The sequence below is a fragment of the Pongo pygmaeus genome, chromosome 1, assembly GCF_028885625.2.
Source record: "Pongo pygmaeus isolate AG05252 chromosome 1, NHGRI_mPonPyg2-v2.0_pri, whole genome shotgun sequence".
Classification (NCBI taxonomy): domain Eukaryota; kingdom Metazoa; phylum Chordata; class Mammalia; order Primates; family Hominidae; genus Pongo; species Pongo pygmaeus.
In genome coordinates, this window is record NC_072373.2 from 197,080,033 (window position 1) to 197,094,338 (window position 14,306).

The 14,306-nt window shown below is 44.2% G+C and overlaps 1 protein-coding gene across 1 annotated transcript in view; it reads left to right on the forward strand.

Moving 5' to 3' along the window:
- The window catches only part of CSMD2 (CUB and Sushi multiple domains 2), a 664,918-nt gene that overhangs the window by 505,400 nt on the left and 145,212 nt on the right, over positions 1-14,306 (forward strand). The window contains exons 26-27 of the mRNA XM_054497047.2: positions 7,857-8,059; positions 12,816-13,007. Of these exons, the coding sequence (XP_054353022.1) occupies positions 7,857-8,059; positions 12,816-13,007 (395 nt within the window). The remainder of the gene's footprint in view (positions 1-7,856; positions 8,060-12,815; positions 13,008-14,306) is intronic.

Below are 14,306 nucleotides of genomic sequence, written 5' to 3' on the forward strand. Positions count from 1 at the left end.
ATATCAAGATTCAGCTCAGTAGTTACCTCTCCCAGGAGGCCTGGTCCCATACCCTTGGCCTAAGTTAGGGGGCTTCTCCGTACATACCTTTACTGCAGACTGTACCACATGCAGGGGTGGAAGCATGCCATATTCCTATCTGAATCACCAGTGCCTAGTATGCTATCTGAACCTAGTACATACTATTTATAGATTTAAAGTATGACTATCAGTATCACGGTAGGCTCAGGGAACCTACAGGGCTGGATTTAAAAAGTGTGAGACTGTGCTTGCAGTATCCCAGTTTCTCCCAGATTTAGATTCAGCAGTGAGCTCTGGCCCAGGTTCTGTGTGGCTAGATTCTATGTCTTTGGTAGTGTAGAGCACCAAAGATACAGCTGTAAGATCCAAGGGGCTGGATGTGGATGGTAAAGGAAGAGCTCAGATCTTCCAGAGAAATAGGAAGTATCCTCCTTAGTATATAGGATTTGTTTAAGTTGCCTCTTGTAGAGTGACAGATGCTTGGCAAGGACACTGGGTGAGTTTGGATGAACCACAGGGGTCCCTGAAAGCTGGTGAGCCATTCGTTCATTCATCAATTCAATCAGACAACATTCACCAAGGGGCTAGTACAGGTCAGGCCTCATGCTGGGTACCAGAGATGTAGAAGTGAATGAGACACTGGCACAAGAGTTAAGGGATTCAGCAAGACAGGGAAGTCAACGGATGACTCTGATAGAGCAGGAGCCTGTAGAGGGAGCATCTCACCAGACTGAGGGGATGGGGAGGACAAGGAGAAGCCTGTGGAAAAGCTCCCCAGTGGATGTGAGGCACCTACCAGTACACATCAGTCAGGGGGTAGAAGAATTTACTAGGGCTGCTGTAACAAACTGAATAGCTTAAAATAACAGAAATGTGTTTTGTTCACAGTTCTAGAGGCTAGAAGTCCAAAATCATGTTCTCAATGGGCCAAGATCCCTCTGGAAATGCTGGGGAAGAATCTGTCTCATGTGTCTCGTAGCTTCTGGTGGTTGCCAGGAACCCTTGGCATTCCTTGTCTTGCAAACACATTACTTCTATCTATGCCTCCATCACATGGTATCTTTCCCTGTGTCTTCCCTGTGTCTCTGTATCCAGATTGCCCTCTCTTTTCTCTTATCATGATATCAGTCATTGGATTTAGGGCCCACCCTAATCCAGTATGCCTTTCTTGTCATAACTTGATTACATCTGATTCTATTTCCAAATAAGGTCACAGTCACACAGGTACCAGGGGTAAGGACTTGAGCATATCCTTTTGGGGGACACAAGTCAACCCGCTACAGGTGGCATGGGGGCATGTGCAGGGGGAACTTCCAGGCAGAGAGAAGGCTCTGAAGCAAGAGAATAAGAAGGAAATCAGTAAAGGGTGAGAAGAATGGGAGAAGGCAACTGGGGCAGCCCAGGGGGGGACTTGGTGTGTCCCCTCAGAAGTCTGACTTTATCCTGTCAGAGAAGGAGGAGAGACTGGGTCAGAGGAGTGGTTCAGAAAGATAGACCTGGTCCTGATGGAAAAGGTGGATTGAAAGGATGGGAGGGGAGCTGGATCCAGGAAGGCCAGTTACTCTTTCGATTCCTCTGAATTTACTTTTCCCTCTTTTGCCATCTTTCTCTCCCTCAATTTCTCCACACTTTCCTTTCTTCAAAATTGTTTCAAAGACACTGCCTCCTTGAAGCTTTCCTTGCCTCTTCAAATTAAAAGAAGAAGAAGATGGTGTAAAAGAAAGGCCTTTGGTACCAGACAGACATGGTTTGAATACCTGCTCTGACCCTTGCTAGTTGCCTCTGTTAATCCCTTGGAACCTCAGTTCCTCCACAGCAAAATAGTGAGAATACACTCTCAACTTCAGGGTTTTATGAGGATATTCAGCAATGTACATAAAGCAGTTGGCACATGGGAGATTTTCTACAAATGTTTAGCTCTTTTTCTCCTCCGGTTATTTTGACAGCATCTTATTTATCCCACTGTTTAGCACCTATTGCACATATTATTATGTTTTGGGTGTCTCCTTCAGTAAGTTTCCTCCAGGGCAAACACAGAGCCTTACACATTTCTGCAGCTCTCAACTCAGAGCTTGACATGCAACATGCTTCATTCTTCTTCCCTGAAAATGGCCTATTTTGTGTTTGTGGTCCAAAGAAACGCACACACAGACAAGCAAGTCATCAATAGGAAGGAAGATCTTTTCACCTCTTTCCTCCACTTCAGTGTCTCCTACCTGGGGGCACAGTGTAATGGGGAGGGGGGTTGCAAGCTGTTTTCAGGATATCAAAAGTCAGAAGAAGACCCAGTGTTCACCTACAGGGGAGCTGCTCACACAAACCTCAATGTCTGTTTTGGTCTGGAATTATCTCTATCGATCAGAACTGCTCATTAGCATTTATAGACTCTGATTTCTATAAGATAAGAAAAGTATTCAATAAGAGTCTTAATAAATGTTGTTGGGTTGGCAAACCAAGTCTTTACTGGCCATCAACAAAGGTTTATAATAAAAGTGGTCACTGGCCCCCTGTGGCAGCACCTAGCTAATTTCCCTGCATCCACTCTTGCCCTTGTCAATCTTTTCTTACCCAGGCACCAAGAGTGATCTTAAAATGTAAATCGGAACCTGTCAGATCTCAGTTTAAAATATACCAGTGACTTCCCTCAGCTCCTATAGTACACACCAAACATCTTCCCCCACCCATGGAGTCCTGCCAGCCTTGCCCCTGCCTGTCTCTCCTGGCCCAGTGTCAGCCTCCATGGCCTTTCCATTGGGACTTTTGCACATGCTGTCCTTTATTCGCTGCAGGCTTCCTCCCACCTCTCACCCCGCCTGCTCTCCACATGGCTTGGCATCTTGCTTAAATGCCACCTCCTTAGAAGGTCTTCTCTGGCCACTCTGTCTAAAGTGGATGCTCTGCCTCAGCACTCTGCCATGTCCTGCCCTGTGCTAGACACAGCTGATAATTTTTTAGTGAGTTTGTGTCTGGGGGGTTATTGCCCATCTCCAGAAGCTCCCGGAGAATGGCATCCTGTCTGTCATCTTCACTGTTATACTGCAGCACCCCGCATATGGGAGGGGCTTAAGTGAATGAGTGCCGAAAGGGGCTTGAACTTGAGCCTCTGTCCTTTCCGTTGCCAACTTGTATTGTTCGTGCACACAGAGAACCCCGCCTCCTCCTCCCCTCTTCTGCACTCCTCTCCGCAACATCAATGCCAAGCCTTTGACTTTGTCTGTTTATCAGATCAGCTAAGCCGAATGCAATCAACTGGCATTTTTAATTCATATCAGCTTATGTATGACTCACATGTAAACTGTTGATGATTGATAGAGCCTCTCCAGCCCCTGCCTAGCTCTCAACCACAGCCTCTTCCTCTTAGAGATGTGGGCAGCATTGTTAGGAGAGAGTAGAAGCACTAAGGTCTGACCTGGATTAGTATTAAATAATAGCAATTCCAGCTTACTGTCTAACCAGCCTATGACCTTGTGCAAGTTACCTACCCTCTCAGAGCCTCAGTATTCTCATTGTTAAAGATGAGACTAGTCCTACCTACAAAATAAAGATGCTTGCATGGACTCCATGGGCTAATGTGAAAGTGCCTTATACACAGTGGTTGTTATGGAAACACATTTTCTTTCATGTCTATTTAGTCCCCATATTCTTGCTTTTCTCAGCTTCCTGTCAGACTGGGGTTTCATTCGTTCATTCATTGATTCACTCACTCATTCATTCAGTTGTTCACCCTCAGGATTTCACACGGCCTCTAGAGTCAGTCTCTAACTAGAATACGATAAAGCCCAAACTCCCATAGCTAATTTTGAGATTCTCATTCTCTTCCCTCTCTCAATCAGCTGTATTCTCTATGGCATCCTAATACCACCTGAACTCAAGTATGGAGTTGCCTTTCTTCCCAGACAGCTTCACCTCCTCTCTGCCTCCAGGTCTTATCTCATGTTATTAAATCCAAAGAAAGCACTCTCCTTTCATGCCACCCAAACTTCAGGTCTCATTTCCTTTTGCCTTCCCTGATGAGTGTGGCCCACACCGACCTCTTTTCTGAGAGCACGTACAGGCACACCACACAGCTGGCACTCAGTCTCCTCTTGGCTGCTGATTTCACAGTGCATTGATCACCACAGAGAAAGCAGAGAAGGCAGGGGGCAGCCTGGCACAGCAGTGAGTATATGTGTTTGTGCTCTGTCCTAGGGATCTCCTTCTCCCTCTTTTCAAATCAAATGTGGGGCCCCAGCCTCACACAGGTCCTGGTTTTGAGGAATCCCCTCCTATATCTATAAAAGATTCTACCTAGGAAATCCAAGAGATTCTCTTGGTTTCTAATAGTACTAACTAGTAACTGAAAGTAAGAAACACATACACACATATACACACACACACACACACACACACACACACATATATCTAACAATAAATAACTAGAAAATGTAACTAAACATTAAGTCTCATTCACAATAGAACCAAAACCATAAACTTATGGACTGCCAAAGACGAAATTTAACAAGAGGTGTGCAAAGAAGAAAACCATAACAAAGATGAAAAACATAAAACTTTGCAAAGTACATAAACTAAGTTATCTACAATGTTCCTGGCTGGGGAAAATTAGTAACATAAAGATATCAATTATCTCCAAATCAATCAATGTGTGTATAATTCCAATCAAAATCTCAATCACATTTTTTTTGGGACTTGGTAACCATAAAGTTCATCTAAAAGAGTAAATTTGGGAAATTAGTAAGTTTTAGGGAAAAAAATCAAAATTTGAGAATATGGAAACCCAAGTAATGTGAGTAGCTATGTTCCTGGTACCACAAGTAGATTCTAGTATAGGGAAAGGAGAGACCACTGGACTTGAGAGAAGAGTCCAGAAACAGCCCGCAACTAAGGGGACATTTCAAATCAGTAGGGAGAATCAGGATTTTTCAGCTATGAGCGTGTCACCATCCATGGGTATCATGAGCACCATCCAAAATGTCAGACACATCCTAGACAAACAAGGCCTGGTTCCACACTCATGAAAATTATGATCTAGTTAGGGAGAAGCATAGTCTACAAATAAGTACACTAAAGATAGATTGGTAGATGCTACGGAGGGAGTAAACAGATGTTTTGGTAGGCAAAGTGTGGAAGAGGCTACTTTACATAGGTGTTGGGACAATTGAGTTTCAATTTGGAAGAACAATGAACTTATTTAGCCTCAAAAAATGAAACTAGCCAGGCACAGTGGCTCACACCTGTAATCCCAGGACTTTTGGAGGCTGAGGCAGGAGGATTGCTTGAATCCCAGCATTCAAGACCAGCCTGAGCAACACAGGAAAACCCCATCCCTACAAAAAATAAAATTAGTCAAACATGGTGGCATGTACCTGTGGTCCCAGCTACTCAGGAGGTTGTAGTGAGTTATGATTGCACCACTGAACTCCAACCTGGGCAACCAGATAGGCCCTGTCTCAAAAAAAAAAAAAAAGAAAAGAAAAGAAAGAAACTATACAAGTCCCAGGAAAGTATTAAAGTTTTGATTAAAGTTTTGTTTTGTTTTTGAATCATTGGGTCGGGGAGAGGTCTGCCCAAGCATAACATGACATCCAGTATCCTTAAAGGAAAATATTAACGTATTTGGTTACATAAAATGAATCACTTCTTACCAAAATGGATACCACAAACCAAAGTTAAATGAGAAAAAGTCACCAGACACTAGGAGAAAAGATTAGCAACAAATATATCATATAAAAGAGAAATCAAAATATATAAGGTAAATAAAAGTCATAATATATAAGTAGAATTTCAAAAGTTTGCATCCATCAATTAAGATGGATAAAGAATTTGAAAGCTACAAATGCCCAGTAAATATGTGCAAAGATACCCAACCTTACTAAATCATCTAAGCTCAAAACTGCCAGAGAGATTCTACTGTGGTCTAGCAGATGGGGGAGCATTTTCATAAAGAATATATTTACAACATTATAATATCTAATGCTGATGAGGTGAACTTTAGAGAGAATAGTAACATCAATACTGATTAGTGTGAATATAAATTGAAACAATCACTTGAGAGGATAATTTAGCAAGATTTATTTTAAAATTTTCATTTATTTTATTTTATTTTTATTTATTTAGTCATTTATTTTGAGACGGAGTCTCGCTGTGTCGCCCAGGCTGGAGTGCAGTGGCACGATCTTGGCTCACTGCAAGCTCCACCTCCCAGGTTCACGCCATTCTCCTGCCTCAGCCTCCCAGGTAGCTGGGACTACAGGCACCCACCACCTCGCCCGGCTAATTTTTTGTATTTTTAGTAAAGACGGGGTTTCACCGTATTAGCCAGGATGATCTTGATCTCCTGATCTCGTGATCCACCTGCCTCAGCCTCCCAAAGTGCTGGGATTACAGGCATGAGCCACCGCTCCCTGCCTAAAATTTTTAAATAGATGCCCTTCTCCCCCTAGAATTACTTCAGCAGGTCAACTGAAATATTAGCAGAAATGCACAAAGCTACATAAAGATGCAAATGTTCCTTGCAATTTCATGTGAAATTGTGTTATATAACAATGTCCATTTCTGCAGAAAAATGAGGGTGATGTTTTTGTCCATGATATAGTATTAAATGAAGAAAGAAAGTTATAGAAAACTACATAAAATATGTCTCATTTTGAGGGAACAATATATTTGCGTGCTCATTGAAAAAAACTCTGGAAGCATATGTACCAAACCTACTATTAATTGAATAGCTCTGGAGAACAGGTTGGCTGTGTGAAAGAGAGACTTTTTTTAAATTCAGTACATCTGTATATTGTTTGCCTTTTCTCTGCCTCGAGTATGTCTTATTTTTAAAATTTAAAAAGATATTTTTAAAAAGAGATAGTGATAAATGGATTGGATCCTGGAACACAAAAAAAGACATCAGTGGAGAAACTGGTGAAATTCAAATAAAGTCTGGAGTGTAGTTCATAGTAAGTATGCCAACACTGCTTTCTTAGTCGTGACAAATGCACCGTGGAAATGTAAGATGTTAGCAATAGAAGAAATGGTGAAGGGTCTATGGGAACACTGTATTATCTTTGCAACTTTTCTGTAAGTCTAAAATTATTCCGCGATAATAAAAAAAATTGATTAACAGAGAGAGTCACACAGGCTTGTAGCCAAGATATCTTTGGCTGTTGGAATCTTTGGTTCCAGAAAAATTCAGGTTACTACTTGAGCTCCCTTGCTCTGAGAGCTCTATCTCTGTCCTGCAGACCCCCACACAGGGAGACCCCTACCTGGCCTCCTGAGGTCTGCAGAGATTATCTAAGCCAGGCCTATATATAGCTAATATCCCCAGAATTCTGCTCTGGGAAACCAAGGTATGAGGTCACCCCTACCTGCACCATGGCTGGGCCAGCTTCTCAGAGACTCCACAGTTCCCCCTGCCCTCTAGCTCCAATTATTATTATTTTTTTAACCTATATCCTTTGTCCAAGCCAGATCCTGCCTTCTCAATATTCTCCTTCCAACCTAGAATGGTAACAATATGGGCTCAGGGAGAGGTCTGCGGGCTATGTAAGGTTGAGGAAAGGGATGCAGTCTGACAATGGCAACATGGAGCTCATAATAAGAAAAGGATGCACAAAAGCTACACCTCACACTCTTGTCCCCATTGCTGGAGGCCCCAGTGGGAGGAGCTGGCCTGGTGAAATGAGGATGCTGCCAGACACTGCCTTCTCCTCCTTCCTGCTGGGCTTCGTAGGTTTAGGGCTTTGTAGGTTTAGGGCCAGGCTTCGTAGGTTTAGGACCTTCTGACCAGAAGCCCCTGGAAAGAAGGGGCTGAGCCCAGATGACCGCTGCCTCTTCTCTCCGTGCAGGCTACACTTCCTGGTGTTTGACACAGAGGAGGTTCATGACGTGCTGCGCATCTGGGATGGGCCTGTGGAGAGCGGGGTTCTGCTGAAGGAGCTGAGTGGCCCGGCCCTGCCCAAGGACCTGCACAGCACCTTCAACTCGGTCGTCCTGCAGTTCAGCACTGACTTCTTCACCAGCAAGCAGGGCTTTGCCATTCAATTCTCAGGTCTGTGCGTGCCCTCTGCCAGCCCCACTCCACGTGTCCTGACACATGGCACCCACCTCCCTCTGGCCCTCACTTTCCTTCATCCCTCAGTCCATGTAAAGATAGTTATTGAACATCTGCCATGTGCCTGGTACATGGTTAGCACCTGTTCGAATGTCTGTGCTGAGCTCACTCTGGTAGGGAAGACAGGTGGGTTAATAGACACGTACAAATTGGTAAGCATCTGGATGGAGACATACGGGCTATAATGGTCACCTTGGAGCATCAAGGAAGATGTTCCAGAAAAGATGATGTCCAAGCTCAGACCCAAAGGACAAGTAGAAGTTATTCAAGAAAAGAAAGTGTTTCAAGGAGCAAGTAGTCATCTATGACAAGGAAAGGTGCCACTGAAATGGACTTCGGAGGACTTGTGCATCCCTATTAGATGGAAAAGAGAGAAAAGGGCATCCTAGGTGCAAAGAACACATAAACAAGTGTAGATGCAGGAATGTGGGCTCCGGAAGTGGAGGGCTACCCCATGTAGCTGAAGCACAGGGAGCGAGGAGGGATGTGGGAGGTACAAGTAAACGGTGGCTTGGGGCATGGTTATGAATAAGCTGATGGGAGATGCTGCACGCTCAGGTTCTTAGTTGAGTGCAGATCTCAGCAAAGACTGGAAGTCAACATGAGTCATCTAAATTTAATTAATTAGGCACTGCAATAGCCAGTTATGGAGGAGCATGACAAAGAGCTACCCAAAATGGCCAATATTCAAACATCCAAATCCCAGTATGAGATAATTTATATGATTGGTCCTGCCTCTCCCTGGAATGCATCATCTCATCTCCTCTGAAGTGCCTCTTCCATCATTCCTCTCCCTGAACAAGTGACTCTACCCCGGTTTCTGCTCGTGTTTATTATACAGCAGCTGTCATCATTACCATCTCCTTACTCCACTGTGTGTGTGGTGGGAGGGAGGGGGGAGTTTCCATGGTGATTCCAGAGCAATTTCTTGTGGCACCTGTGCCGTGGCTTTGCCCCCGAGCTCTTTCCCAGTTGGTGTATCAGCTAAGGGTGATTGGGGTATATCCCTGGCACCACTGAGATTGTTACAGAGTTGCAAATCCTGCTCCTAGCTCTTTTCTGCTACGTCTGTCATCTCCGTGGAAATGAGCATTTAGCAACATGAGGAGCAGATGAGAGTCTCCAGGATCACATTGCTTTATACTTATTAATTTGTCCATTTAACACTCATGCATGCTTCCAGTCTAGCATTTTCCATCTATTCCTAAGAGTTCCATGGAATACTAATTGATATTGCAAGAAAAAAGAAGTTTGCATGATCAAGTAATGCTGGGGAGGTGCTCAGGCTGATGCAGACCTAAGAAAATGATCTGCAATATGGGGCCTCTGAGAACGTTTGCTATGCTAATGCACTTAAATTCAAAAGATGTCTGGTAGGTCACAATTTCCAAACATATTCCATCATGGATGACTTTTTTCAAGGCCATCTCAAGAGACTAACGTTTCGTGGAACAAACTTGGGAAATTGCTGGAATAAGCAATGGAAGGATCTCCCAGCAGTAAGGAGGGTAGAATGCTACAGAGACGGCTCGATCCACTCTCTGGGGAAAGGAGTATTATGAATAATTAAAGCCAGACATATTTTCTCCAACTGCACCCAAGCTGATGGGTACGGCTTAAAAAAAAAAAAAAGCCCATAATTGTGCTGACAAATTCACCCATAGATTTGCATTATCTGACCTCGACTGCGTACTCAGTGTAGCCACGCAGGACAGAGTCCCTGGGTGCTCTCCTATGTTTTATGCAGGCTGCTTTCTCATGCATTGCCCAGCTCATGGAAGTCCTATTCATCCTTCAAGGTTCATCTCAGATGCCACTGCCTCCTAATCTCCCCATTCAGAGTAAAACCGCTATAACCCACGGCACCCCGGCACTTTACTTCTATTTTTTCAGCATATTGTCAATACCAGGCATTCTGTCTCGTCTTGAAGTTGGGCACCTACCTGACATCCCACTAAAAGCTCTTAGAAGACAGGGTCATGCCATGCCTCCCGACTCTCTCATAGTGTATATATGCAGCAGGTGCTCACTGACTGCTTAGTGAGCAAATGGGCACATGCAGATATGAACACATGAATGGATGGTTTTCTCTAACAGAAGAGTTTCCTTGGGCAAGCTGCCCTTAGCATTGCTTAGGCAGAGTAGCATGGTCAAAGCTACCTAGCCTGGGCTCCAGAAAGGTCATGACAGCCTGGCCCAGTGTTATGGGCATAACCAAGGTTTGGGAAAGGTCACCTTCCCTGTTGCTGTCATCAGTTAGCAAATACCAGGACTACTCTAGGGAAGAGAGAACGGCTCATCCCATGTTAACTTTATAGTGTGTATTTGACAGGGGATTGTACAGAAATGCCAGGGACGATTAGTGCAGGCTTGGCTTTATTAAGTAAACATGACTGTGTAACATCTAACATCCTGTCTGTACCACGTGGATCCAGCCTTTCCCCGGGTGCTTTGCCAAGCAGCTCCAATTCAGGAGCATTAAAGAGAGAAAGTGAGAACGAAAAAAAGGTGAGCGGGAAGCATAATCGCAGCCATCTATTGAGTGGCTGCCACACTAAGCTCTCCACTACATCAGCTCTTATAATTTTCACAAAACCCTTACAGTATGGGCACCATTATTACTCCATGTTGCAGATGTGGGCTCTGAGGCTTCTCATACAAGATCATCTAGTTAATAGCAAAAGCCATGTGTCTGAGTCTTAAACCTAAGCTGTTAATCATTGTACTCTATTGCCTCCCATATAAATAATCCTTCCAAGTATGGCCAGAACAATGAGCTATTTTTCTTCTAGGGGAACATTTACATGTGTACAGTGCACTATAAAGCTAGAGATGAAAGCTAAGTCTGATTTTAACTGGGAAGGAAAAAGATTGATGCATATTTGGCTTTATAAATAAGTTCAGTAACTGTCAAATGTTGATATGTAAACAAATGAGTGTGCCTGTGTTCCAGTAAAACTTTATTTACAAAAATAGGCATAGGCCCAGATATGGCTGTGGGCCATAGTTTGCTGTATGCTTCCTTAGGTGTTATTGAGTAGAAGGTATCAGATTGTGTAACTCAGGACTTGTATACAATCCTAGAGGTTATAATTAGTGACATCAGTGTATACAGTTGCCCTAGGCTGCCGCTTCTCAAACTTTTCCGCTAATGTCCTCGTGATAGCAGAAGAGAATGGCTGTGCATCCCCAGGATGTCTGGTGGCTGTAACAAGCACAAAATATCTTTAAGGCTTCACATTTTTGCTTAAAAACTAATGTGAATTTTACCTTGTAATCCAGAATAAATTATTTTGTTTTAGTATAAAAGTAGTTTTTCCTTAAATTGTTGAGAAAACTGATATTCCAATGAAATCAGTATTATTTATCCTGTGGTTTCAAGAACCTCCTTGCCCTAGAGTGCCCTGAGCACAGGCTATGAGGGATGACATAGCTGGGGACTGGGACCGGGCCCTGCTGTCAGCTCTGGGCCGTGGAGGCAGCCAGGGTTGTTCCAGCTCTTGAGATTCCTTTCTCTGGACTAACTCTTGCACCCGTTCCTCCGGTGTGTTTTCTCATGCCGCATTTGTTCGTTCATTCACCCACTCATTCTTCTATTTATGTATTCCTTCCATCTAGCATTCATTCAGTATTCGCTTATAAAACACCTGGTCTATGTTAAACTAGGTTAGGTAATAGACATGAAGATCTCCCAAATTCCCGAGTATTTTGAATTTTTAATATATCTCAGCTATTTTTAAATTCTTCTCTGCCCACTTGCTACAAATATCTGACTTTTCTTCAAATATGGTTTCAGTCTAATGGATCCTTGGTTGTCTGCCATTGCAAGAGAGCATGATCTTGACCTAACTTCAGTAACTCCTGGTAACCTCACAATCGCTGCTTAGCATTTAGGCAGGCCAACTTGCAAAGTCCTTTGCAAACCCTTCCAATTGAATACATGGAGTTTATTTGTTTGTTTGTTTTAGAGATGAGCTCTTACTCTGTCACCCACACTCGAGTGCAGTGACACAATCATGGCTCACTGCAGCCTTAACCTCCTGGGCTTAAAGGATCCTCCCACGTCAGCCTCCAGAGTAGCTAGAATAACAGGCAACTACCACCACACCCAGCTAATCTTTTTTATTTTTTTGTAAAGTCAGGGTCTTGCTGTGTTGCTCAGGCTGGTCTCGAGCTCCTGATCTCAAGTGACCTTCCTGCCTTGACCTCCCAATGTGCTGGAATTACAGGCATGAGCCACCATACCTGGCAACATGGAGTTTAGACTTGATTATCTTGTCACTTCCTCCTTCTGATCATGTTAGTTACATTACACAAAATTGCAATGCTTTGTTTATGTAACAATGCTTGTATTCTTAAGCTGAATTCAGTTCTATAATTATAACAGTATAATCATGCTTAACTCATAGCATCTCATGACAGGCAGATGACAGTAATGGTGAAGGTACTGGAAGAATGGTAGTGGTGATATCAGTGAGAGTGACAAGTGTGATCACAATTGGTGGTGGAGGCAGTGATAGTAATGGGAGTGAGAATAGTGGCACTGTGGCTACAGCTGATGATGATGATGGGGAGGTTCTGGTGGCTGTGGCAATGCACGGATGATGGCAGTCAGTGAGGGCGATGAGCTGGGAGCCTCCTGAGTGGCAGACACCCAGGCAACCTTACCCTCTCTTCTATTTCCTTGCCCCAGTGTCCACAGCAACGTCCTGCAATGACCCTGGGATCCCGCAGAATGGGAGCCGGAGTGGTGACAGTTGGGAAGCCGGCGACTCCACAGTGTTCCAGTGTGACCCTGGCTACGCGCTGCAGGGAAGTGCAGAGATCAGCTGTGTGAAGATCGAGAACAGGTTCTTCTGGCAGCCCAGCCCGCCAACATGCATCGGTACAAAGCAGCTGCAGGGTGCACTCTGCTCTTGGGGCTCACAGTTGTGTGCTCCAGAACCTTCCATGCACGGCAGCTGTATCTTGGGCCTGGGGCCAAGAGAATTGAAACAGACAAAAGTTGCAGAAAACCCATTGTTTACCCTGCTTTGCATGCATGTGTCTCCACACGCACTCACTCATGTTCACACTCTATACACAGAGCACTACAAATTCCTCACTTGCTAAAATTGTCCCAGAGATTTCCAAGTCAGACAGGTCTGTCCCTTTCTCTCTGGCCCAGGCTGTACAGGTCAGAAGGAGGACAGTGGGTCATCTTGGGTAGTAAAGGCTAACAGGTTCCAAAATGACCCTTCTATTACCTGAAGCAATAGAAGGGCACCCACAGCCTCAGAATGTAAAGAAAAGAACCTTGCTTTTGCTGTTCTCAAGGAAATTCTTGGTTACCTGTGTTGTGGTTCTTTTAGGTTTTAGAGATAGGGTCTCACTCTGTCGCCCAGACTGGAGTGCAGTGGCACCATCACAACTCACTGCAGCCTTGACCTTCTGGGCTCAAGTGATACTCCTACCTCAGCCTCCCAAGTAGCTGGGCTTGCAGGCCTGTGCCACTACACCCAGCAAATTTTTGTATTTTTTTGTTGTTGTTGAGATGGAGTCTCACTATGTTGCTCAGGCTGGTCTGGAACTCCTGGGCTCAAGTGGTCCTCCTGCCTTAACCTCCCAAAATGCTGGGATTACAGGTTTTGTTTCTTTAGATCTGTCCTCAGTCTTAAAACCTTCCTGTATGAGAGATGAAGACATGAAGGACCTGAGACTTGTCTAAGGTCCCATCACTTAAAAAGGGTGGGGCCTGAAAAATCCTGCCTCTAACTACTTGAGACTGAGAGCAGGAGGGAACTTGAAGGGAGGCTGGGATGGGAAAGAAAGGTAAATAGATAGAGACAAACACTCCAGGTGCCCACTTCCACATGGCTATTTTGCTCAGGTGAAATAATGATTGTTTATCTCCCCTATCAATGCTGGCTGTTAGAAGAGAAGAGAACCCATGGTCACTGAGTCCTTACTGTGTACTTGCCCCATACTGGACATTTACTTAGATAACCTCATTTAACTTTCCCAACAGCTCTCTGAAATTAGCACCATTTCCTCATTTACACTTGAAACTGAAACTTAGACAAATTTGGATATCTTGTCCCAAATCACAGAGCTAGGATATGGCAGAGCCAAGATTTACACCCACGCCAGTCTGAATGCAAAGCCTCTCATTTTCCTACCTCCCACACCACCTCCCCTGCTGGAG